We start from the raw sequence: 27,518 nt of genomic DNA, 5'->3' as shown, positions 1-27,518 counted from the left end.
GCTCCATGTAGAATTGTCGTCAGAGCAGGTATGGACTTACGAGGGTGTCTTTGCTGATTGGAAAATGAGGTGGAAATCTCTTTTCTGGGTTGACACCGAGATTCAGTTTGCAACCAAGATGAGAACATAATCAACTCACACTTCATGACACCTTGGTTCCTGTAGACATGCCGTTTAAAGCGACTGGAGTGTTCTGCGGGCAGCTTTTCAAGAAGGTGATCCACATGAGAGCCACAGAGAAGTTCTGCATGTCCTTGATCTTCCATGGTGCTAAGCAGACCAACAAGTGCTTGTACACGAAGGGCAAAGTTATCAAGACCATCACCTACTCTTATAGGAGGGAGATCCATGATGTTCCTGAGCTCCTTCAATGCCAGTTGTCTAGGTTGCCCATAACGTTCATCAAGAGCCTTGATGGCTTGGGTGTATGGGTCAGAAGCATAGGAGAAAGCAAGAGCTAGTCGCTTGGCTTGGTCCACTTTCAGATGATCAAGGAGAACATGATATTTAAAATGCTCTGTCTCATTAGGGTCGAGTAGATTACTGAGTGCCATACGCAGCATCCTGGACTGCATTTCATCCTCTCTAGTAAGGTCTGGGAAAGAAGGGCCCTCAAGCTTGTAGACATGTGTTCTGCCAGTAGGGGGTGCCAAAGGTCTCTGTTCCTGGTGGCCATGAGATGTAGAGGACTGAGGCATCAGAGGGGAACACTGCCTCTGCTGGGAGGAAAAGGAAACAAGAGGCTGAGCAGGGTTTGCAACTGGAGGATTCAAAGGCTGAATACATGGACTTTGTGGGTGGCCCTCTGGTGGTGCTGCAGGAAAACTGCAAGGTAGCAAGTCTTCTGAAGAAAGGATTGGCCTAGGTAGACCAGCTGAAGGAACTGCAGCATCAAGGATTGACCAGTTAGGTAAATAGGGCATGGCAGAAGAAACAGCAACAGGATGACGGCTGACCTCTGGTGGACAAGAAGATAACTGGTGTTGTCGTGATTTAACACTTGGAAATTGAACAGCTTGGTGTTCTGCAGCTTGATGTTCTGCTTGAGAATCTGCTGGTAGGTAACACACGGAGTGTCTGTTCCCTGTAGATGACCCAGATTTGGATGCATGTCTGGAGGAGGAATGAGGAGTAGATGATCTATTCATAAGACGCTGAATACCCCTCATTGTCACTAAAAGTTCCTTCATGATTTCAACCTGATCAGTAGGCACAGGATCAGCAACATCAGTTATGTCATCTGCCCTTTTACTATCAGGCTCATGTCTCCTTTGTTCGTCTTGTGTATCATCCTGTAACCCATGTGTGTCTCTTGTATGATGTGTGCATTCTGTTTGACATGCAGCACCTCTAGCTCCAGGATATTGGACTTCATAATCTTCCAGATGAGCAGGAGGTCGGGTTTCACGACCAGAACGTCGAAGGGTCCCATCTGATGGCTGTGAATCCATGACAATAGTCCCATCCGGCTCGAAGGACCATGTAAAGTAGGAGGTTCAGAATGAAAAGTTGACTATCATCATGGGCATCGGATCAGAATGCATGGAAATAAGCCAGGAAACTTCAATCCTCTGAACAAAGGTTTAATTTCTCCAAATCAAAGAATTGCATTTATGAGCATGAAAGGAAGAAAAACACACGGGCTTGAATCAGAACTGCCACACCATGCGAAGGTGAGAGAGTGAGTGAGAGGGAGTGCAGTCTTCAAATAAGGAGTGATCAGGTGAACTCAATCAGGTAAATGAGGGGTGACAAAGGGTGAAACAGAAGCCAATTAATGATGAGGAAAGGAGAGGAAAGGAAGTGAGGTAGGTGAGGAAAGGAAGTGACAAAAATGAAAGAAAATAGGGATCTTTACTACACCATTTTCATGAGTTGCTCATGTTGCTCTCCTTCTCCTTCTTTAGCTTCCCTCCACTGGCTGCCTGTTTCTTTTTAGAATTGATAGCTGTTACTGATTACTTTTAAAGCTGTATGTGGTTTGGCCCCTAGCTACATCACTGATCTTTTAACTCTTTATGAGCCAGATCATAGCCTGAGATCTACTGTCAAGGCCTTTCTGGTGGTTCCTTGGTTCCAGCTGGTGACCTTATTGTACGTCACTTTGGACAAAAGCGTCTGCTAAATGATGTAATGTAATCTAATGTAATGACCAGAGGTGAGTGGGTGTTTGCTGTCAGTCTCTCGAACGCCCCGCCTCAGGAACTCAGACAAGCTACACTGGTGTCTTTTTAAATGCAACATGTTTTTTGTCTCATATGATATTGATGTTACTCTATTTTTTGTAACTCATGTTTTATTAATTAATTTTTTTATTTTCTTTCCACCGTGAAGCACTTTGTAACTTTGTGTGCTATAGTGCTATATAAAGTGCTATATAAATAAATACAGTTTATTATCATTCTTCTTCTTCTTTTTCTTCTAATCAGAGTCCATCTCTGGTAAAAAAACAAACAAACAAACAAACAAGTTATTACATCAGAAAAAATGGCTATAGTATTCAGGACTACACTGGGATCTCACACTCATGAAGATGTTCTCTTACCACTGTCGGTAGGTGGGTGAGGTGTTTGATTCCTGGACCGCAGCAAAAAATACACAAAGACTCCACATGATAAACCACAGATGCTATAAAAAAACATCTGAAAGAAGCAGGATAATTCAAAGTCACTTGGATTCACTTTCCCGTACTAAACAATATTGCGCCTACAAGCTTGACATGTAGTTACTCAATTTACTAAAAGTTCTCAGTTCTGAGGCCCACGTACCTGACTGTAGTAAGATTCTGTGAGGTAACCAAAGGGCAATCCACATATGACGACTGTGAACCGGTAGTTATACTCACAGTTTGTACTTGGATCAACACCCCTGCAAAGAGACATCAGATAGTGTTCTGGTTTGTACTTGGAAGCACAAGGTTCAATAAAATGTTGCCTATTTTCGCCTATACTGTAAACCTGATGCTAATGTGCCCTACTTTTATCTTTTTAGTTCCTTAGATATTAATTTGTAATTTTTATATTGATTTCAATTGCCTAGAAATTCCACTTAATTCGCAAGTATACAAAATAATTGACAGAGTTAAAGATTATACTATGGAGGTATTATTGGAACAAAACATCTGAGCACATGTGACAGTGGAATTTGTAGTTGTAGAAAATACTCACACATGTGTATCAGTAAATTTGAAGTCACAGAGAAAAATGCTTTAAGAGTTGCAAACTTGTAGAATTTTTTTCTCTCCCACAAACACAACACAACAGTTACACCATCTCAAATTCTTCATTTACAGGTGCACAAATCCTATTCTACGAATCACAAATTAAGAAACTCATACGCTCACATTTTTGCTACAGTTGCTGCAGTGAATATGGTGCAAAACACATTCACACACCTGTATCAAATAATGTGAAGTCATGGACAAAATTTGCACATCTTCAAATCAGTATGTGAATTCATACAATGAGAGTTGCACACCTGTAGAATATTTTCTCACAAATATTTTTTTTTTCTTGGATATTTTTCTAGCACAAACACAAGTCAATAACTACAACTGCTTGAATCTGCCGCTACGAATCTCAAATGCTGTTTTTTCGCTCACAAATGACAAGTTCCGCGCGCTCTGACTTTTGCACCACATATCTCAGTGAAATGTGGATTCTATAGATGTGGATTCGTACCATGGATGTATTAAACTGAAACATTCTCAGTATTAAGCATTACAAGACAGTCTCATCATCAGTCTCATCAGACAGTCATTTGAAGAAGACCAATCCAGTGATTAGAAAAAAACAATCATCTTTGAACTGGCACACTAGTTTATAACAGGTGGATATTTAGAGATCCCCGGTCCACAGAGGGCAGCTGTAATATGTCAGTACAGGTAAGATTCAGTAAAAGCAAAATGTTAAGAAATCAAGTAAAATAGATTTTTGTCATCTCAATGGGACTTCCTGGTAAAATAAAGGTAAAAAATAAATAAATACGAAATCTAGTGAAGAAAGAAAGAAACTAGTGTAACACATCATAAATAAGTTAATTTCTTTGGGAGCATTTTCTAGAGGAGTGTCAGTGGTTCTTGAAGAGCAGGGGTTTCTGTAACAGAAGAAACTGCAGTAAGTATCTGCGGCTCAGTGTCTAACAGAAAACAGTTAGCATACATCATCATGATGATTACAGCACAGGGTGAAAAGTACTTAATTTGTGAAGCACTGACTCCAGTAGAGGTGAAAAAGGTGCTACCAAGTCATTACTATCTGTGACCGACATGAACCATCTCACATCGAAAATGCTCTAAATTAAGTTCAAAATAAATCTCCTCACCTGGTTAAGCACGAGTAAACCCTTGACATGGACCTGGCTAGCGATGTGTGGCATGAACTTGACTCTCTGTGAGAAACACAAGACAACGTTCAACACAACATGTGGAGCAACACGAGTGGAGCATAAATCACAAATGCAAAGTTTAGTCTATAATCTAGCGAACATTTCTATCTTTAAGTTAACTTGCCTGATGTTAACCCATGGATGTGTTAGCTGACTCCGTCTCGTTATGCTAACCGTTATTACCAACGTTAGCTTAGCTCAACTTTATTCAGACTGAATCACTTCACATCGGATGTAAGATTTATACAAATAAAGCAAATGTTCTGTGCTTGAATAAATGATAGAGTCATACCTGGACGATGGTTTCCCGAAGAGCCGAGTCTGCAGCAGCAACAATCAATCAGAACCTAGAAACCTGCACATAAATGCGCCGTCGTCACGGTCGCTATGACAACGCCACTAGACTCGTTCATGTGGGCCACTACTGCGCAGGTGCCCAAACGAGCTCCTTTGATTGGCCAAAAGGGTTCTGTGATCTCTGAACAGTGCCCGCCCCTGGCTCTACAGGTACGAATCCACATTTCACTGAGATATGTGGTGCAAAAGTCAGAGCGCGCGGAACTTGTCATTTGTGAGCGAAAAAACAGCATTTGAGATTCGTAGCGACAGATTCAAGCAGTTGTAGTTATTGACTTGTGTTTGTGCTAGAAAAATATCCAAGAAAAAAAAAATATTTGTGAGAAAATATTCTACAGGTGTGCAACTCTCATTGCATGAATTCACATACTGATTTGAAGATGTGCAAATGTTGTCCATGACTTCACATTATTTGATACGGGTGTGTGAATGTGTTTTGCACCATATTCACTGCAGCAACTGTAGCAAAAATGTGAGCGTATGAGTTTCTTAATTTGTGATTCGTAGAATAGGATTTGTGCACCTGTAAATGAAGAATTTGAAAAGGTGTAACTGTTGTGTTGTGTTTGTGGGAGAGAAAAAAATTCTACAAGTTTGCAACTCTTAAAGCATTTTTCTCTGTGACTTCAAATTTACTGATACACATGTGTGAGTATTTTCTACAACTACAAATTCCACTGTCACAGGTGCTCAGATGTTTTGCTCCAATAATACCTCCATATTATACCTTCCTGTCACTATCGCTCTGTAAGTATCTGGGACATGCTATTTATTCTGACTGAATTTCAGTGAGTTCTTACTAACACAAGGACTCTGTCATCCAGATAATATGACTGGGAAGAGAAACTAATCTATTTATCAGATGCACTATACTAAAGGAAATGGTGTATCACTTTCTAACGGTCCTGTGATGTATCACGCTCTGTATTTAGCATATTAGGTTTGCTTTTTGGTGAAGTGCAGTAAATGAGACATCTCTACTGCCGAGGAAAACTGAGTGATCAAGTCCTTTTTCTGAAATGTGTTTGTTAGTGTCTGTTCTTCTGTGAGCATTATGAACTTCAGCTTAAGAAAAAGCATCACTTGAGGGAAATGACGTTTCACCAAAAATACAAACCCACATACTTGTTTGAAATCTCAATGACAAAGTATATATCGACGCTGCTGTGACCCTGAGGCTCCAGATTCCCACAAGGCGAGTTTATTTGACACATCCATCTGTAAAACACACCCACTGGCCATTAAAGGATATGTTTGGCAATTTTGGACCTATATATAATTTGTCTCTTACATACTTGTAGTATTTGGACCCGCAGATAATATTGGCTCCAGAGTCAGCTGCCTAAGGCAACGGCAATCTCTGTTGCCTCTTGCTGCTAACAATGAGTCCAAACTGTTTGTCAAAATATCTCCAAAAAAGTCAGTCTGTGAAAACCCTTATGGAGACCGGCCAACGTATTTCTCTCCACGGCCCGGAAAGCAGCAGCACCACACCGTTTCCACTCAGTGGATCATCTTCTACCAAACTAGATCACTCCGCCAGTAACAGCCTTTCACCCCACAGCATTCTGTGCTGCGGCAGAGAAAAAATAGTTCTGTGATTTCCTGATTAGTGAAAGTGTGCGCAATGGAGGAACTGTGTCATGAAAGCATCAAATCAAATCATCAATCAGATCATCAAATCATCATCAATCAATCAATCAAATCATTTAAACTTTTACGTATACTCTCAACTCCCCTGTGGAGCCACAAACAGCTTTTTAGAGATATTTTGACAAACCCCATTTGGACACATTGGCTATGTTTACATACGCACAATAATGCGACTATTGCCAATACTGTGATTAAGGCAATAGTCTGATTAAGCCGTTTACGTGATTTCATCAACTGACAACTGAGTTGTCAGTTCATGAAATGCATGTTCTTGCATTGGCTTAATCCTAATTATCTACTAGGCTTTTTTTTCATGCCCATATTATTATCTTGGTCTATTTTGTTTTTGAGTTTATAATAGTTCTAACCATCACTGAACACATATACAGTGATAAAAACCTTTACATAAGGAGAAAATACATTTGATGTTAAAATAATGCCGAAACAATTATTAAATGATCTCAGGGCCAGTGAATTTGGAAAGTTACTGGCCCAGAGCTAGTGGAAGATTTTGCTCATTGTCAACCCCTAAACTCCCCAGAATAATCCCCTTTACATGACTGTAGTACTATTTATTTATTATCCAGAGAGAACTGTGGAAATGGGATATATACATATATTTAAATTCTTAAGTAATTATAGTTTTATTAATAATATTTAATAATTCTGCTCTACCATATCATGTTGTAGATGTTAAGATCGGAGTACTCCACATATCTTACTGCGATTGTGCTTACTTCGACTATGAGCATAATCACATTATCATAATCAGAGTATGGTGTTTACATGGGTTCTGCCTTACTCGCATTATTGCCTTAATCGCATTATAATCGCATTATTGGTGTGCATGTAAACATAGCCATTGTTAGCAGTAAGTGGCAATGGAGCTCGCTGTTTCAACTGACTGACTGATTCTAGAGCCAATTTTGTCTGTGGGTCCAAGAACTACAGGTACGTAAGAGACAAAATATACTGTAGGTCCAAAATCTCCGAAATTAACCTTTAATTCAGTAATAAACAACTGCATCCTGGTAGGCACAGGGCCAAATGAATTCAGTCATATGATCAGAACAGTCTATGGAGTAATACCGTATCTTGCTTTTCAGTCCTTGCATGATGACATGTCCATCCTGAGTGAGGCTGACAGAGTCACTACTTTGATGCACCTTCCAAATCAGACTCCTGTGGGACCTGACAAAGAGTTTTTGGTGTCTCTGTGATAAACTGACCAATATATAGGTGACTTTGAACACTCAGATGCATCTGACAACAATTCCTTGTTGTGACTAATGATAGCTGATAGCTGTGCTTCCTGTTTACCCATATTTTAAGCTGTTGTATTTTAGCACCTCCTCTGGACTGTACATGCGGATGTTGTCTCTGGAGTGCGCTCCACCACCAACAACCTTGAAGGTGTAGCTACAGTTCAACAGATGGAGAACAGAACAGCCAGCCATGGTGATATAGAAGCATTCATCAAAAAACATCTTTTAATGCCTTTTCCTTAAAATCCAGTCAGAATTGTTGGTACTCCTTCCAATTTTGCTGATAATTTTGTCTCGATAATAGTCTGTCAACAATCTAAGCAAGGAAAGACTTGAAAAATGGTTTGACATCTTAGTTCACACTATTCTGCTTTTTTTTACTTTAAAGTTAATCAGGAGCAGCTGCAATGCAAATGGAAAGCAGCTCCTTTGGAAACGTGCTGCAAATGGCATCTTTTTAGGCAGCGCTTTCTAAAGTTGAGGAGGTTCAAGGATTTTAAGAGACCACATTATGTGAACCGCTATTTTGTGAACTGACCAATGGCAAGAAACAAGAGGTGGGGGTTTAATAGTATGGTATAGTATAGTATAGTATAGTATAGTATAGTATAGTATAGTATAGTATAGTATAGTATAATATAGTATAGTATAGTATAGTATAGGATAGTATAGTATAGTAGTGGAGATAGAAAAGGTGGCAGTTGTTGTATGTATGGATCACAATGGCAGTGTTGCAGATGTTCGATGTTAGTAGCAGCTACTGCAGCGGGTCGTCATAGAAACAAGTGTGTCTTGCAACAAGTTTTTTAAATTATCAGCACAAAATGCAGTTAAGGTGGAGGTTTTTCTACCAAAAAGCAGAATAGTGTGAACGCACCATTAACTAAGTTTTCTATGGAATTCAACTGGACATGTTAAATTTTGAGAAGCAGCTGTGCTAAAGTCAGGATCACCTTGGACAGAGATTAGTTGACATTTCTAAATGGGTGATATAAGCTAATGCATAATTTTGATGAGAATTGTTTGGTCGGTTGTAGCAACTCAGAACCAACTGCAATATTGCTGCCATAGCAAGCAGGCAGTTTAGTAAGCTTATGTGAGAAGGTATGCTATAGCAGTGTTCATATATTTGTGTTTTACAGAAGGAGAAACAAAGTGACCAAAAACTAGGCTAAGATTAACAAGACAGTGCTACAAGAGTGTTTATAACTCATGAATTCTCAACAAAGAACGTAACTGGATTAGTTTAATTCACTGTATTTACTTGGCTGACTCTATGACTTGCACCATGTGTTATGTGCAACAATCATTACTCACTTCCCAAGGAACCATCTGGACTCTCCTGAGACCACGTCCTGCATCAGGAAGTGGGGAAGAAGCACTGCACACAGCCGAGGGACAAGGGATCTCATTTATAAACATTGCGTATGCACAAATCAGGTCTTCAAACCACACCACTTTCCACACAAAACTTGATGTGAGAATATGTGTACCTGTATGGAAACGTTGACCCATACATATACACATTTTTGGACACATTTGAGAAATGGCAACTGCAAAGCAGTGACATAAAGTAAAATGTTCGAATGACACTTAAAATAAAATTTAAAAAAACCTAACCCTAACCCTCCATATAAAGTAAAATTACCCAGACTTCTAATAATAATATCCAAGAGAAACATCCAAACCTTTATCATTTACAGTATTTGTTGCTTTAGTCTAAAAGAAGTCTAGTTAATACTAAAAGCATTTCCCAATGAACTTCCATTTATGGGCTTAAAAGTGGCGTGTCCCAATTAATTGTGCCAAATTCAAGGTGTTGCAATTGGACTGAATGTCACAGAGTTATAAAAGGGAAAAGCTACTTAATGAAGTGAATGGACCGGGAGGAGCTTCGTTCAGGAGCGGAATGTGACAGCAAGCTTTAGGAAATTGGTGAAAACAGCAACACAGCTGCTGCTGTGTGGATATTGGTTTACATCATTATGTCTCAATGAAATCTCCACATACACATTAGTTTCAGGATTGGTTAGAAGGTCTGATATAGCTTATTGCAGTTTAATGTAAATGGCAATGCATTTTTTGCACCTCATGTATGTTCTGGATATAGTATTTTCATTTCATATTGTTTTCTTAATGTTCTTACATTCAGCTCATTTGTTATATATTGCATATATATTTATATTTCATCATTTTCATTTTTTTCCCCACACCTTCTTACTGCTGTAATCTGTACTTTGTTCATAATCTCCTCCATACATTCCTACTTAACATGTTCTACTTTGGAATTGTCAATTGAGCATGTTTACATTTGCTCTACTCTTGTTTATATTTATATTCTAATTTTCTTTCAGTATCGTTCCACTATTTGCTGCTGTGCCTAATTTCTTAATGTGGATCATTAATGTTTCATCTTATTTTTTCATGTCTTATGACATTAGAAACCCATCAAATGTGTCTTAGGCTTTGAAGGACTCACCCCCTCCAAAGGAAAAGCAGGTAAAGACAGCGTTGGGGTTGTAGCAGTTCAAATAATTGTGATTGAAGAGGGTGGCCTCCCTCAGGGTGCTGGTGACATCAAATGCCAGCCATTTTCCAGGGGGGCAGCCGACATAGATGGGCAGTCTGTAGTGGCCCTGAGGTGGACAAGTAGGATAACGTCGGCAAGGGCAGACACAGACCAAGCTTTCACTTCTGTTCTTTCTAAACAATGGCGTGTACATACATGCTGGAGGTGTAAACCAGACAATAATAAGGAATACTGACCTTGAAGGCCATTCCATCACTGGTCTGCTGGAAGCACTGCATCTCTGAGTGGGCAACCTGCTCTCCCAAATGATTTTAAAACTCATAAGTTCATTGTTAATCAAATATAGTAATGACAGTGATCAATAGTTTAGTTTTATCTGAAAGTTGCACCCTGCAAGACTGACTTAATAAGCATTGTTGTGGAAGCTACTTTAAAAGTCATGTTTTACAAGCTACCATTTACACTGAAGAAGAAGTTGAACTACAGTAAAGCTACCTTCAAGACAAATCGTTACATTAACTAAAGCTTCTTAGAGAAAGTGTTTAATTCACATCCCATGACTGCAAAATATACCACCAATAATACCAATAATCTCTCGATAAAATCCTTACTGAAGTCTGTAAACCAATCAGAGGCACAGCTTCAATCAAACCAACCAATCAAAGCAAGCAATTCAATGATTTCATCACATTTCATGCAAACAGCTCTTGTCATTGTGGACAGAAATTGTTTTGAGAAGTGACATAGATGAAATTGATTCTCCATGCACAAGTAAAAGACAAAAAACACACAACTGCTCAGTACACACGTTTCTATCACTAAATCACTTTGTTGACATCATTTTAGGTAAAAGGTTTAAATACATTTCTGTGAATTCCTTCATCTGTTTTGCCTCTTTTTTTGTCTTTAGCGCTTCTGAGCAGCTATGTAGTTGAACTGACTTTATGATTAACTGAATTTGTACTGTACATGAGGATATCAGCATTAACGGAGTAACAGCAGTTATTAAGTGTTAAACAAGTGGCAATTTCAATGTATACAAAATATCAAAAATGGCCTTAGACAGCAAATTGTATTTTATTTTAAATATGTAAGTGTATGTTCATTTTGAGGTCATTTTAAGGATTATGAAAATACACAATCAACGTGACATCTAGTGTCAGTAGTGGCAGTTATAAATATGATGTATTTCACAAGTTGAAAATACAAAATGCATGCATAGGAACCTTTAATGAATAATAAGCTCTTATACTGTATCTTACCCGCAGCAGGAGGCTGTGAGGGAGAAGCTGCTCCCCTGGCAAAGCCTGGCCAGGATACAACCCCCTGTCAGTCACTGTCACCTGAAAAAACACAGCTATTTACATAATCTTTTAATTACACACAGTCTTAAATGTATGGAGGATACTTTCTGACAATATGAAGGGAATACAGGACAAAAAAGGAGAAAAACAGGATGTGCAGTGTATGCCTGTCACCTTATAGGCAACGGCCCCTCGGTTAAGAAACTCTGTCCTGGTCAAAGACACACTGAGGTAGAGGTGGTTGGACACTTCAGCCGAGAGCCAGATACGATCTGTGTCACTGAGCTCTGTAGACGACAAACATCGAATGAACACAAAGCATGCTGTTGAGCTCCAAAAGGAGTTGCATTTTCACTTATCCCTTATTTAAACCCAGATAGGGTTTAATCTCTTTTCCAAGAGAGACATGAGAACAAAAACATTCATAAAAATGACAAAGAGGCCTAATATAAATTGACCTAATATAAATTGACCAATATAATTGACCAACCAACTTTAATATAAATCACAAGGGTGAATGTGAAATTTATCTAATGTAATAAAGTGCAAACTGCACACAGTTGCTCCAAAGAAGAGGCAGCATGTGAATACCAAAATTAAAGAATAATGAATAAGCGACTGTGTTTTTATTTCAGGTAAATTTGTTTTTGTTGTTAGTATACCACCACCTTAATAAGAGGAAGATCAAGTCTAGGAAAACAAAAGTATGTGTGTGTGTGTATGTTTGTGTGTGTGTGTGTGTCCATAGTTTTTCTTTGATGCAAGTCTATCCACAGTCCCACCTCTGTTGTCCTTGTTCACAGAGAGGCGTGCTGGGTCAATAGCGATGTACACGGTGAAGGAGAAGGAGGCTTGTCGGTCCAGGTAAACCTCATCAGGTAAGACGGTGTCAGAGTTTGTGTCCGGCCTGGTGAAGCTGTCCGTCTCCACTCTCATCAAGAAGTTGTAGTCCTGCCAGAGAACCATGAAACAACTCAGTGTTGGGCGAGTTACTTGGAAAATGTAATCAATTACTCTTTACTTATTACTTCTTTAAAAAGTAATCACATTACTTTGCTTATTACTCTACAGGAACAGTAAGTAGTTACATTACTCGTTACATTACTTTCCGTTACTGAGTAACGCGTTACTGCGTTGGAAACTGGAAACAAAAATACTGGCAAAACGGTGGCAATGAGGCCATACTGAAAGTAATAATCCACAACATTTTCATATTAATACATGTCTGTTTTGTTCATCGATGATTGATATAACAGTGATTCAACCTATGGCCAGTTCATGAAAGGTTTTCCATTTGCTGTTCTAAACAGCCGGTGTCTGGTGGCTCTTTCCTGGGAAAAATCCTCTGCTGCACAGGAAGTGATGCCAAAAACAAAGTGATACAGACAAAGAAAAGAGCGCCACCGACAGAAAATCCAGGAAAAAGACGTCACAGTACCGTCCACACTGTTGACAGGTAGAGATGATAGAAACAAAATAAAAAACTGGAGGATTACTACTTTAACTTTCAGTTACTGTGCCAGCCTTACCACATCCTCTACATAGTGCTTCTGAAAGCGCTGAACTGGGTTCTGTGCAGGGTCTCCAATGGCCTGAATTTAAAAACAAGAGGCACTTGAGCTGCATAATGTCCCACTGTAATCACCATGACATAACCAGTGATGTGAAAAGTTAATTAATGCATTCATTCAATCAATGCAAATATTAATATGTCAACACACTTGTCTTTATAACACATGGATGGAATTAACATGAAATCTGTATCTTAAAGCATTAAGGAGTTATAGTAGTTACTTCACTGCAGCTGCAGCACATTGCTGGATCCAAAACCAGAGTCAGATGAGCCACAACTTTGGAGATACGTATGGCTTCTATTTTTGTTGGACTACGCAGCAGTCTGTTACGTACTTGAGCCATATTATAAATGAATATAAATGCCAAGATTTTGCTTATTATAGTAATTTATCACCATGTCAGTAAACAAAATAGAGGATACATAAACCAGTGTCACTGAAATAAATGACAGATAAATTAATAAATTAAGTTATCTATGGAGCTTCTGAGAAGCTTCAGTACGCCTGCAGTACGCCTACACTCTCAAAAAGTTTAAGTACTCCTCTGTGGTACATTAATGCATGTAAGTTGTTCATGGAAAAATAAGCAAAACCAGATAATTGTGTTCACTTACACACAGGTAAAATGTCTGAAACCCATAGGTAAATGGGTCTGAATACTTGTGTAAATGTGATATTTCAGTTTTTTTTTTTTAATACATTTGCCATTGTCATTGTGGGTAGATTGATGAGGAAAAAAATGAATTGAATCATTTTAGAATAAGGCTGTAACATAACAAAATGTGGAAAGCGTGAAGGGGTCTGAAAACTTTCCAAATGCACTGTATATTCTTGGCTCTTTCTGTGGCACCTGTAACTAATCCTACACCCCCGCCGCCATCTTGTCTTCTCCAGAGAGAAGCCTTCTGGTAGCCTGCACAGCCTGCCAAAGGAAGGTGTGCAACACAGCAGAGCGAGAGCAGGCGGGCCTGGGAGGGGCTGTGCGAGCTCACCATGGTGTACTGACAGTGGAGGAGCAGGAAGTGGTGCAGCAGGTCCTGGTAGGAGGCCAGAGAGGAGGTGCTGTGGAGGCCGGAGGAGCGGTGGACCAGCGGGGGTCTGGCCATGTAGCGCAGCAGGCGGCTGTAGGGCTCCGGGTGGGGCAGATCCTCCAGAACCTCCCAGTCTAACGGACAGGTCTGGGGGAAGGAGAAGGCACTGAAGTACAGACAGGGATGAGAGTAGAAACAGAGTAAAGGGGTGAAGGTTGGGGTGGGATACAAACTCTGGTAAAGGTAAGAGAAAAGGGCGGGGCTGGTGTTGACCCTGATTAGCATGTAGACTAGGAATGGAACAACAACTGGTATTACTATATATTGCGGTAATTAACAATAACGGTTATGACATCGCCCCTCATTTTTTTTAACCGTAACCACCGCAATAACCGGTGACTTGTTGGGAAGCAAATAACAAACTCAGCACAGTCCCAGGTCTCTCTCCTGTCAGCATTGATGTTTTATTTTCTCTGAAACGGGGAGTCCTCAAATACACTGTTATATTCTTGCTGCTGACTGAGTTACAGTGGATGCAGGCCAGTAGCACTTTGACTCATTCGACTTTATTTAAGATGCTGTTAAGTGGATTTTTATGCGTTGTTTAAAACTATCCTTTCAGTTTTTATAAGCTAAACCAGCATTTTATAATTGTGTTTTTTAAGAAAAAAGTTCAGTCTTACATTAAAAAAAGAAATGTCTTGTGATTGATATGATAAATTAGTTTTTAAGTAACTGAAGAATATTACAGTGATGTTTTTATGGTTTTCATCTTATTATATTATATTATATTATATTATATTATATTATATGATAATATTGTATATCAAGATAATTTTGTCTGAGATAATCATACTATACTGCTAAATTATCGGGACAGGCCTAACACAGACCCTGGTTAGGTTAAGGGTGAAAGGTGTAGTAGGGATATGGACCCTGGTTTGGGTATGGGGAGCCTTAGGACTAAAATTATGCTCCCAACCCAATATATCAACATACTAACAAAACCAATACACCAGCAACACATGCTATTATACAAAACATGCTAAAAACAAAAGGGCAAACGCACAGGATAACTAAAACAACAAAACAAATACAGACCATAGTTCAAGGCAAGCCTATAAAGTGTGTTTTTTAAAGAGCTCTAAAGGAAGACACTGAGTTGGCACTGAACAATTCAAAAATGAGTTAAAAAACCCACATTACTTGTTGTGATGAACTGTCGGGGGCGATGAGGAGGAGTGGCTGTAAGACAGGATCTCAGCTACAGGCACCGATCTCTTCACTATTCTGCCTTTCCCGTTTGCGTCCAAGTGGTAAACCACCTGGAAACACAAGTAGAAAGTCCACAACAGAGACACTTGAAACCACAGAGGAGGAAACAGAAACAGACCACAGCAGGAATCATAACTGTGACTGTGAATCTGTGAGTAAACTTTCTCAGAATGATGCTATAGGAACAAAGTTGTCATTAGTTCTGTTAGTACAAAAATGTGACGTGAGCAGAAAAAAGAATCACGATATTTGCTTTTTTTTTTATTCTGCTGTAGTAATCTGTATCTTATTTATTTATTTATTTAACCTTTATTTAACCAGGCAGGTCAATTAAGAACATTTTTAAATTGCTGTTTACATTCTAGCGATCGTAGCTGTATGGAATCATGAACCCCATATCGCATATCGAATTGTATTGTGATATAAGCATATCGTCCCATCCCTACTTACTTTCCAACTAATAAAGTTATTATTATTCTTATTATTCTCAGTTTTCTTATTGTGACTGTATAGGCTGATGTGAGCGCTGAGTAACCTCCTGCAGCTTCTTGTCCCAGTCGTAGAAGACGGTGAGCAGGCTGTCGCTGCCAGAGGAGCCTGCAGAGGGACGCACACGCACCACCTTCCCCATGGCCTCCTGACCCCACCACAGCTGGAACACACACACACACACACACACACACACACACACACACACACACACACACACACACACAGTGCAGTACATACATGAATGAGCAGTCTGTCATTCCTCAGGAAGCCAAGTTTAAGACTTTTTAAGGCCTTTTTAATGTTACCTAGAATTGGTTTTAGGACCAATTTTACGACCAAAATAAAGAAACAAAAAGCTAAATAGAATAAGCAAAAGCAAAATAGAATATTTCAGACTGAACATAGCTGATGAAAGTTCTGAAACTATAAATGGACAGAATAAGAAACAAATGTTATTATAATTGTTAAGGGGCAACTGTGTTTAATAACGCAGATGTGATGTAAACAAAACGTGTTTGTCACTGTATTATATTAATCTAACAATGGACATGCATGTGGGTTAAACTTATTGTGATCAAATGGAAGTCAAGAAAATTGACCACTAGTGCCAGTCACATACACAATTCATGCCATTGTCCTTATTTTGTTTGCCTTACTTTGCCTCAGCTTTCAGCAAATGATGTAAATCTGCATAGCTGCATTGAAAATAAACCTGCATAACATGTTGAAAAAGATAAAACTTTCTCATTTCTGTATTTAAGACATTTTAATACTTCTTAATTTATTTATTTATTTTTTTAAACATTTCAGATTTTTTTAGGGACGTGTGGATGCCCTCTGCCCACAGTGTGCAGTGGCACAATCCAGGTTATGAGGCACAAGCTTGCTTGCTTTGTGAAAGTGAAAGTGAAAGTGTTGACCTGCCTCCTCAGTCTCCGTGACGAAGGCAAACTCTCCATGAAAGGACAGTGTGAAGTATTTGATGGTCTGGTCTGGAGGGAAGCCAGCAAACACCAGGTAGCTCTCCCCCATATCCTGACTGTTGGAACAGACAAAAGACAAAAGACAAAAGACCCGGCTGAAGACTGTCACTGCTGCACATGTTGGCAAGTCACAAAGTTACACAGCTTACCCATGTGTAACTGGGTCAATGACCCATTTACACATGGGTTTTTGTGTCCAAATAAATTTTATAAAAATATACAGTACTGTGCAAAAGTCTTAGGCACGTGTAAAAGAAAAAAAGTAATATCAAAAAATGTACTATAAAGAGCAGTCTACTGACACACTAATGCAGAAAAAAAATGAATAAACATCTAAGACACAATTTATATAAAAACTCTTGGGTGCCTAAGACTTTTGCACAGTACTGTATATACAGTAGGGCTGGGCGATATGGTTGAAATCAATATCATGATAATCATAAGGATTTTTCTCGATATCAGTATATATCACGATATGGTTCATGTATGCAAAATCACGTTAAATAATCAAATTAATGTTCATCTCATTGAACCGAATGGTAATGTTAGGTGTGATGTCAAACAAAACAGAAATTTTCAAATAATATTCCTACCATACCTCATTTTATCAGAATTTTTAAGTAAAATTTGTTTGTCATCATCAATTTATCATCAACAGCAGAAATGTGTCACAATATCAAAATATCTTCATATCATCACGATATGATTCCACTGAAAGACGATAAATGATAATATTGAATTATCGCCCAGCCCTAATATACAGTATATATATAAATATCCAAAAAATTATTATTGTATTAATTCAGATTATTCTACAATATGTGCATCATAACCACTTTCCAACCAAGTAGACAAGGCAGGCTGAGGGAAAGTGGCTGCCACCAAAAAAGTAAATTACAACACTTCATCACTAAATAGCTGCATGGAACATTACAGACTGATGATATCTACAGTGTAAGAGTATTTGAGGGAGAATCCTTTAAGCATGCAAACACACACACACACACACACACACACACACACACACACACACACACACACACATACACACAGACAGAGGAAGGTACACACGAGCACAGCAGGGTGTTTCCCCAGATGTAGAGGGTGTTGGTGTTGGGGTTGAAAACCAGGCCCCTCAGCTCCAGAGGCACCGCAGTCTGCTCCTCCAACCCTGTCACTGTAGTGAACGTGTCTCCATTGTCTGTTCCCACACACACACACACACACACACGGCATCAGAAATCTGTTCATTAAAATTAACAAACTAATCAAGATGGGGAATCAAATGTTACCTTTGGGAATAAACTTGGGAAAGGCCCCCGCTCTGTGAAAATTCGTCCCTGCAAAGATATGGAAGGTTTACTTGGATTTGCACAGAAAAAACATAGTGTTTTATTAACAAACCCGCTGGTTTTCCAGGTAACATCACTGAAAATAAGTTGAGCTATAAATAAAAAAATAGGGAAGTCCCAGAATCATGCGGAAAGTCACAGCTGCCTACAGTATGAGCGGACAACTTGTCGATTGAAAAGTTGTAATTCTGCTCTGTCTTCATTTCATGACTTCTTCTATTGTTTCTCCATTTCACCTTGTATTTCTGAAGGCTGCAGAATATTGCAGAAATTCACATTTTCTAACTGCAGGTTTTTGACAAGTATGACAGCATATTAGGTGAATTTACACTGAGACTAAAGTCAGAAATTAAAAGTAAGGGAAGTAAAAACGTATTAAGGACCTGTACGCCTCCAGGACCCTGAGGCGAGCAAGAAAGATTGTGGCCGACCCCTCTCACCCTGGACACAAACTATTTGAAACACTCCCCTCTGGTAGGAGGCTGCGGTCCATCAGGACCAAAACCTCACGCCACAAGAACAGTTTCTTCCCGTCTGCAGCTGGCCTCATCAACAAGGCCCGGGACCCCCACTGACACAGTCCCTTATCCCCCCCCCCATACCTTTGCACATTCTTTGGAAATTTTTTTGCACATACCTGTACAAACTGTACATTTCATTCACTTGAAAAAAAAACAAAAAAAAAAACAGTTATATTGTTATATTGCACATATATATTTGTACATATTTTTATTTCTTATTTCTTATTATATTTTTTATTATATTTTTAATTGTATTATTATTATTTTTATTTTATTTTATTTTATTATTTTTATGTTTATTGTATGCACCTCCATGCCAAAGCAAATTCCTTGTACTGTGAAAACTTACTTGGCAATAAACTTTATTCTGATTCTGATTCTGATTCTGATTCTGATTCTGATTTTTGGGAAGGAACCATGTTGCTTCACTTTGCAAGGAAGGAACAACCAAGTGGAACACTTCAGTCTCCACAGCACAGACTGAACATGAGGAGGAGCAACAAACTGGCATCAAGTTTACTTATTTAGATAGTGAAATTAATGGTAGGTGAGCTGCTAGGTTATGAGTTGTTGTTTTTTTTGTAAATTTCTGACTTTAATCTCAGAAATTCTGTTTTTTTCCCACTCACCCCATTACCTCACTTGTCCTGGCTGCGGTAAACAAAGAAATTCACCTACAATGGCCCTAATACGGCGTCATAGACAAGTGACCTGCGGATTTTGATATTTTTTGGGGGACTATTTCATAGTCATGGAGGTTTAGGTGGATCTTTTGGCATTGTCACCATGTTATAGTACCTAACAGGAGGAGCTGGTAGGAGCGAGTCATGTTGGGTTTGTGCAGCAGCTCAACAAGAACCAGGTCAGTCAGCTCATGCAGGGGGTGATGTGTCGCCCATGTGACCCGGCAGGTTTCTCCTGAGGACCAGGCAGACAGAGGAGAGAGTTCACCAGACCTCAGCACCTGATTGTTGATCTGTGGACTGTCACAATACTGTTGTTAGACCGATATATCTCACTGATATTGGCCTTTTATTAAATACTGCATGGGCTAGTCATGTTGTCCAAATCCTGCCTGACCACAGCTACAGAAAAACAGTCTGTAAAACCTGACATGAAGTATTTTCTTTACACATTTTATTTATTAATTTATTCATTTAAAGGCAGTAATGTATCCCCTACCACTGAATAGGTGTGGTGGGAATTTAATTAGTCTGGGTTTCAGTGGAGAGTTTTAGTGTCCCATGATGGTCTAAATGCTGTTTCAGAGACTAATCCACCCTGACAAGAATACAATTCTGGGGGAAACACTGAATACTTTTTTGGCATGAAAATGGTCAAATTTAATGATTTGGAAAATCAGCAATTGATGACTTCAGTCTAAAAACATGGGTATCATCCTTCAAAACCCAACCATACACAGTACTGAGCAGTGAAGGTTAAAAACTCACTTTGAATGAACTCACATGTGGTGCGCCCCTTGGAGTCTAACAATTCAGTGAATGAAACTTCACCATCTGGAAAAAGGTACAATTACAGAATTAGAATAGGCAGAGAATGTTGTGACAGGAATGCCAAAATAAAACATCTTCTTATCAGTGCAGAGTTTAATTTAATTAAGTTTGCAGTAGTAACATTACATTCATACTAGTGCAATAATTACATTTATTCTAGTGCAACAATGTACACTTATTCTAGTGCAAAATTACATTGTATTTATTTATTTATTTATTTTTACTTATTTATTATTATTATTTTAGAACCTGTGTTGTTGGCTGTGGATGTTTGTTTGATGAGGTTGTTTTGTTTTGTTTCTGTTTTGTTCCCTGTGTCTTTTTAATTGCACTGATCAGGAGTAGCGCTCCTAATTTCGTTGTATTCTGTACAATGATAATAATGGGTTTCTATTCTATTCTGTTCTACTCTAATATTATCAAACTATGATGGCTATTGATAGGACAAAATGCCAACCTGTGTTTCATCAGAGTTTCATCACTCAGCATGTCTTGATGCATTTTCCCTACAGTAACAGTAATACTGCTGAAGCTTGGCACTGACCGTAGCTGTGGGCCCTGTAGAGGCGGCCCTGCTTCCGGCCTCCTGCCAGGACGAAGAACAACTCTCGGCCTTCGTGGGGCAGGAAGACGGGCACCAAGCGCGACACACACACTGAACCCAGCAGCTGCTGCCAAGAGTCTGAGGCATAATACAGAGAGGATGTTAACTCACCGAACCATCTACTAACACACGTTAACAATCCATAGTTCTTACATACTGTATTTTTGATACTGCATGACATACAGCACAAGTTCCAAGACCAATATTTGTTAAAGTCAAATGTTGATTTTGTTGTGGAATGGCTGCTATCAATGTCCCAGGTCTTAAATATTTTTGTATGTGTTATGACAGTAGCCAAGCTTTATATTAAAACTTGGGCGATTAAAAAATAAAAATAGAAACAAAAAAATGAATGACATAATAACATAACAATTCCAAAACCTTTTGGATATGAATAATATTCCATAACTTAACATAAAGAATGGCATATTATTTGTCCAGATTTTCTGACTGTCTGTTCAGACTGTACGAACTCTGAAAATCATTTTCACTCTCTGCTGCTATCAAATAGCAGCATGTGGTCAATGAATTAATGGTCATGACAGAAGCTGACAGGCCAAAATAATAAATAACCTTGGGCTAGGCAATATATCGCATAATATCGATATTTTGATATGAGACTAGATATCGTCTGGGATTTTGGTTATCGTAACATTGTGAAATAACTTAAATGTCACTTCTTCCTGGTCTTAAAGGCTGCGTTACAGTAAAGTGATAAAATTTTCTGAACTTATCAGCCTGTTCTGGCGTAAAATGAACAATGATTGGCTTTACCTGCTCATCATATCCACATTACTTATTACTGATTTCACATTACTGATTACTAATGGTCATTACTAATTTTCAAAATTTTCTTGTGTGTAAATATCTTATGAAAGCATGAATACTCATTCCCCCAAAATATTGTGACATTATCGATATCGAGGTGTTCGAACTCGCAGTCTATTTCAGTCAGCACGCGTAGATTACTTTCCCATACAGCGGAGTGTATTACAGGTGACAGACCTGAGGGGGGCGCCGTGAGGGGCAGGAGGGAGTAATTGCCAACAAAGCGATACAGCAGCTGATTGTGACGGATGAAAAGAGAGCTCTCAGTAGATATGGCCTCCTGGATCATGGAGGAAAACTCCACCTGCGGACATTCAGGAGAGTCCGGCCATGAGCTCTGTATGCCCACCTGCACAGAGAGAGAGAGAGAGCGAGAGAGAGAGAGAGAGAGAGAGAGAGAGAGAGAGAGAGACCATCTGTAACCAGAGTTGTCGCCAAAATTAAGAGGATGACATAGTTTAGTGTTAAATCATATTGTCTTGGTGATATTCCACCATCTTAAACCTTTCACAATAAGGCTTATTCTGCTCGTTCTGTTAATTTGTGTTTCATCATTCTGAACTTGCATTACAGAATAATAGCCTGTTCATAGACATGGGTGGGGCTGAGTTATGAAGACGGATGGCTCAATCTAAGGAAAAAACTTGAAAGTTAAATTCATTTTGAGGTACTGGTTCGAAATGAATGATTCACCAAAAAGACTCAATCTGCCCAGCACTTTTTCTCTCTTGCCCTCTCTACAGGGAGGTCAGAGGTCAGCACCCCTGTAGCTGGTAGGGATTCAGTGTCATGCTCAAGGACACTCAAGCAGAACAGACAATTGCTGCCTTGGGGGCTTGAACCTGGGTCTTCCAATTAAAGGACGGTCTCTCTAACCACTAAGCCACCGTTTCAGGTTGTTTCACCTCGATGAGGCTGGTGTGCTGGAACTCGGTGGATGTCATCAGCACGGCCTTGTGACCGGGGATGCCGGGCAGGATCAGCACAGGAGTTCGCTCCACCACCGACCACAGCGGACCGGACGGACTGCCCACAGCCAGAACGTCCTCTAGCACCGGCAGCTACAGAGCGAGGCAGAGGAGAGATGACATATGAGGTGTGGCCATGAGACCGAGGAATGTCACCCACTCCCTTTCTCACCCTCTGTCCTCACCTCCGAACCGATGGAAATCTCCTCTTTCCCTCGCTCTGCTGTACGTACGAAGCCGTTCACGTTGACCGCAAAGCTACTCATACAGGACAAAGCACATTTCAGACAGACAGAAACACAGAACAGTTCATCTCTCTGCTGCCTAGGCACAATCAGTCCAGACTGTGCAAGGTGCTCTAGGCCAGTGTTTCCCAAACTGATGTCCAGAGACCTTGTGTGGGCTCCAGGGGGTCCCCAGCAAAATGACAAATATTTAATTTCACTATTATTTCAATCACTAGATGTCAGCACAATGAGAGAATGTATCATGACTGTTTGATTATAGGCGTGAGTCTCCTCACTGTGGTTATCACTCTAGAGCATGGGTAGTTATTAAATTCTATACTAAACCATAACTAATGAGAGAAATCCTCCCAGATAGGGTTCCACAGAACAAAATCTTTTCAAATGGGGGGTTTGCTGTCTATTACATATCTATTTGGGGGGTCCATGAGATGAAAAAGCTTGCGAATCACTGCTCTAGGACCAACACCAAACACCAACAACCAATCAGAGAGAGTGCAATCACTGACAAAAGGCAGGAAGTTTACACTGAATCACAAGGTCTTAAAACTAATTGCAAAACAAATTACTGGGAAAGTATTTATTGGAACAAAGTTGCTTTGATTTGGTTTGAGTGTGGACAGGATTTAGTCCTGTAGTGTGTATCCAGTCAAAACAAGACAGCGTAGGGTTGGGCGATAATTCAATATTATCGTTCATAGTCTTTCAGTGGAATCATATCGTGATGATATGAAGATATTTTAATATCGTGACACACATTTCTGCTGTCTAAATTGATGATGACAAGCAAATTTTACTTAAAAACTCTGAGATATGGTAGGAATATTATTTGAAAATTTCAGTTTTGTCACACCTAACATCACCATTCGGTTCAATAAGATGAACATTAATTTGATTATTTAATGTGATTTTGCATATGTGAGCCATATCGTGATATATTGATATCGAGAAAAATCCTTATGATTATCATGATATTGATTTCAACCATATCGCCCAGCCCTAAGACAGCGCTCTAAGCAATGTGGCATGGAGCATTAAATGCTTGTCATGCAGAGCTGCCTTAACGATAGCTTCACGCAAACACAAAACACAAACACACATCTGACACACAACACTCTGTGACTGACCTCTTCTCTGGTAGGTCTCGACCCAGACTGTTGGACGCTACCTTTACCCGGTACACCACTGACCCGTTAAGGATAGGCATTCGAGTGTACCAACCCATCTGGCATATGTCGCTTTCACAAGGCACTGCGAGGGCAAACATACACCGGCTTCAAAACATAAAACAAAGAGCAAAGGATGGTAGAAGTAGAAGCTTAGGGGTAACCTGAGGGGTATTCCAGAAAGACGGTTTAAGAAATCCTGAACTAAATCCTGAATTCTGACTTGAGTGAGCTAGACACGGCATAGCGGGAATTTTCGGTTCCAGAACAACTAATTCAGATTTCAGTGATCGGGCTTGATCAACTCCGGATAGGTTGATACTGAACTGTGCGCGTTCATGGTGAACTTATAAAGCCATCCTCAATCGAGGACTGAAAATAGGATTAATGATGGATTCAGAGGCGACAAGCAGAGCAGAGCGTCATATTTCACTCCAGCCGAACATGAAATATTAATGACAGCTTACAGTGAATTTCAGCATATTTTCAAAAAACAAGCATGTCAAAAAATTGTAGATGGAGTTAATGCGTGAGTTAACTATCACATTTAATGTTTTAGTCATTCAACATTTAACAGACCTCTGTAAACTAATGTTTTTAATTAATAGGAAGGATGCAACATATTGCCTGAATTGTACACTCTTACTGACTTTTTTAATTTAGGTGTAATCCAGGCGGCATGAAATGCACTTGGCAACAAATTTAAAAAAAGTATAATACCATAATTCAAATTCGTAGGATTTTATTAATTTATAACTACTTCATTTTCTTAATAGTAGCTTAAATGTAGGCCTAGACGTATCACTTCCACTCTGTAGCTAATTGGAAAAAGGCTGAGGCTGTAAAACAGGTGAGGGTCCCAGCACCACCTTTCACAGCAGCAGAGGAGCCGGCCCTTACAGTGATAACTGATGGCATGAAGGAGCTCATCAGAGCAACTAGACCCCCAGGACACACGCTCCTATATAAAGGGTTTATCACATTCATAATTAATATTTATCTCTTATCTCTATCTACAATGTTATACAGAGAGCGTCCAGTAGCGAAAAAAGGGCAATGCATAACGTTTGTACAGAGGTGAGGGGGAAATGAGAGGCTGAAGAAGGCTATTCAGATAAAGTGACTCTTTTAAAAAGGTAACGCTCGCGATGAAATGCTACAGGTGGCTGTCATACTGTGGCCGGTCACCCTCTCTTGACATAAAGCCCTGCAAATAATTTGAGCTTCCATGTCGACGGGATCTTCCATGACAGGTTTAAAGCCATTTTCCAGAAAAGTTAAACAAACTGACTTGTGTGATGCTTAAATGCTGCAGGCTCAGTCAGGTTTAACTCACGTCAGCCTCAAACCTGCCACAGAGCAGGTTAGCTTGAGAACATAAATTGGCATAGTAACTGATCTAGACTTACTCTGATCTCGGTTTTTGGAACAGAAAATCACGGATTCCCGTGAATTCTGAGTTAACAGATCTGGATAATTTGCCAATCCTGCTTTCTGGAATACCCCTCTGAAAAACTACAGACTTAAAGAAACACACACCGCTATCAACAAGAGGGGCTGTGGTGAGAACGATTTCCAGTCTCTGTGGTTTGCGGCGGCTGGGGCGGACGGGCTCCTGGATGGTCACTGCTACTGTGGGGATCAAACCTGTGGAGTGAGCCTCCAGAACGGCTTGTCTTGACAACTCCTGTTAGAAACAACAGTCCCTCTTGGTTATATTAATGTGCTCTAATAAAAACTCCTAACTATAAAATGTAATCTCAATTTAGGCATCTTGGGATTGTCCTCTATAATATTTGCATAAAGATAATTGATAGGCCAAATTGTTTGGCTTTTATCAACCAGTCAACTTTTAATGAAACACGGCCTAACACAAAATTGTCCATAATTGATTGACCATTCATCTAATCAAACTAAAATGTGAAACACATTTTGAAGAGTGTTGCTTGAGCACACCCACAAAGTGTTTTTAGTTCTACCACTAGTGGGCGCCACAAATAAAAAAAAGATTTATATCTCAAAAAACACCATCCAAATCTGAACTACTAGCTGAACTAGCTGAACTACCTAAAAAGTACTGCAAATTAAGTTAACTACCACTTTATGTAGTGTTTTATAATTTTATGGTTTTAGTATTTATACTTATTCTATTTATTATCATTATTTTTTTTTCTATTTTGTTTTATCAACATTTCACTGTTGATCATTATTATTTACTTTATTCTATTTTATTTTATGAACATTTTACTGTTTTACTATAATCAATTTATTTTGTGTAGTGTTTCATAATTTTATTTTTATTGTTATTTTTATTGCTTGTATTATCTTTCATTGTTTATCTTTTAGTATCTTATCTACCCATCTTTTATTGTTGTCTTATTCAATTAACTTTGTTTTTTTGGAGGGTTTTGGTCGTTTTGGTGCGCATTAGTCTCAAAATCCATTTTTAACATTCTACATTTTGTCAATCACTTGTAAAGCACTTTGAATTGCATTTGATTTGTTTGAAAGGTGCTATATAAATAAAGTTTGATTGATTGATTGATTGATTGATTGGACGTCTGTGAAGGTTTACCAAATGAAGAGTGTGTGTGTTTTACCTTGGAACCACAGAGTATATCTACTCGCAGAAAGTAAGGAGAGAGAGAGCCCTTGTATTTCTGCAAAAAGAAAATGGGAAATAGCACACACAGAGAGAAATGAATGTCATTTAATTTACCAAACGTAAACAGAAAATTCAAAACAAATATGAGACACTCACAGTGGTATCGTTGTGGCTCTCCACAGGCTGGTCAGACAGTGTTTCTAATGGGGAGGTGGGGTCCAGCAGATCACCAAGATGCATCCTCCATTCACAGAGATCCTTTCCTCCAAGCCCTCTACCCATCAGGAGGCTGAGGACAAGGCAAACAAGCCAAACCGTCCCGTGGATGGTCCTCATCTACGTTAGAAGCACAAAGATAATCAAGAGTGAATGAAATTAAGTTGTGTATTCAACAGCCTCATGGCATTTAATTGAAGTTGTTTAGGTGATATTTCACTTTTGATCAATTTAATTCCAGTGACTATTAGATATGGGATGATATATCAAAATTCAATATATCGCAATACAAAAATCTGACAATGCGTCTCAAATTAATTGCGATATCAGCTCCATTTTATTCTGCTGTAGTAATCACAAATGAGACGCTTGATCACAATTTCCCAAGCTCTCCATCCAAATTATATTATTGTCACTTTATAATGACATTTTTAAATTGTTGTTGACATTCTAACAAGCCAATGCCTCAGAAATAAACAGAATTCTTCACAGTGAGTCAGACTTTGTTGTCATTGAACTTTTATTTATGACATTGTATCTTGGTTGTATCAAATCATGAAGCCTATATCGTGTATTGAATCGTATCGATTCGTGAGATAAGCATATCATCACATCCCTAGTGACTATACCTCTTCAGGAGTTTGTGGAT

General features: G+C 39.2%; 1 protein-coding gene across 1 annotated transcript; it reads right to left on the bottom strand.

Annotated features, from left to right (window-relative positions):
• Positions 1-2,326: 2,326 nt before the first annotated feature.
• LOC139668040 (cation channel sperm-associated auxiliary subunit gamma-like) lies at positions 2,327-26,893 on the bottom strand. The gene is given in 28 exon segments (XM_071547515.1): positions 2,327-2,438; positions 2,546-2,642; positions 2,769-2,868; positions 5,869-5,961; positions 7,486-7,587; positions 7,717-7,815; positions 8,979-9,042; positions 10,141-10,297; positions 10,428-10,484; positions 11,454-11,534; positions 11,670-11,782; positions 12,278-12,446; positions 13,025-13,087; positions 14,062-14,266; positions 15,298-15,425; positions 15,911-16,027; positions 16,792-16,906; positions 17,922-18,051; positions 19,522-19,641; positions 20,175-20,240; positions 20,782-20,919; positions 21,847-22,018; positions 22,575-22,730; positions 22,823-22,895; positions 24,010-24,133; positions 25,588-25,735; positions 26,649-26,708; positions 26,810-26,893. Coding segments are annotated over 28 exon segments (3,048 nt in total). The 3' UTR covers positions 2,327-2,421.
• Between the last annotated feature and the right edge of the window lie 625 nt (positions 26,894-27,518).

The sequence above is a fragment of the Centroberyx affinis genome, unplaced genomic scaffold, assembly GCF_046629955.1.
Source record: "Centroberyx affinis isolate AG114_WGS23_722 - 3 ecotype Tasmania unplaced genomic scaffold, CSIRO-AGI_Caff_v1 ptg005992l_1, whole genome shotgun sequence".
Taxonomy (NCBI): domain Eukaryota; kingdom Metazoa; phylum Chordata; class Actinopteri; order Beryciformes; family Berycidae; genus Centroberyx; species Centroberyx affinis.
Note: the sequence above shows the minus strand (reverse complement) of the source record. Positions and strands in the feature narration are given on the sequence as shown.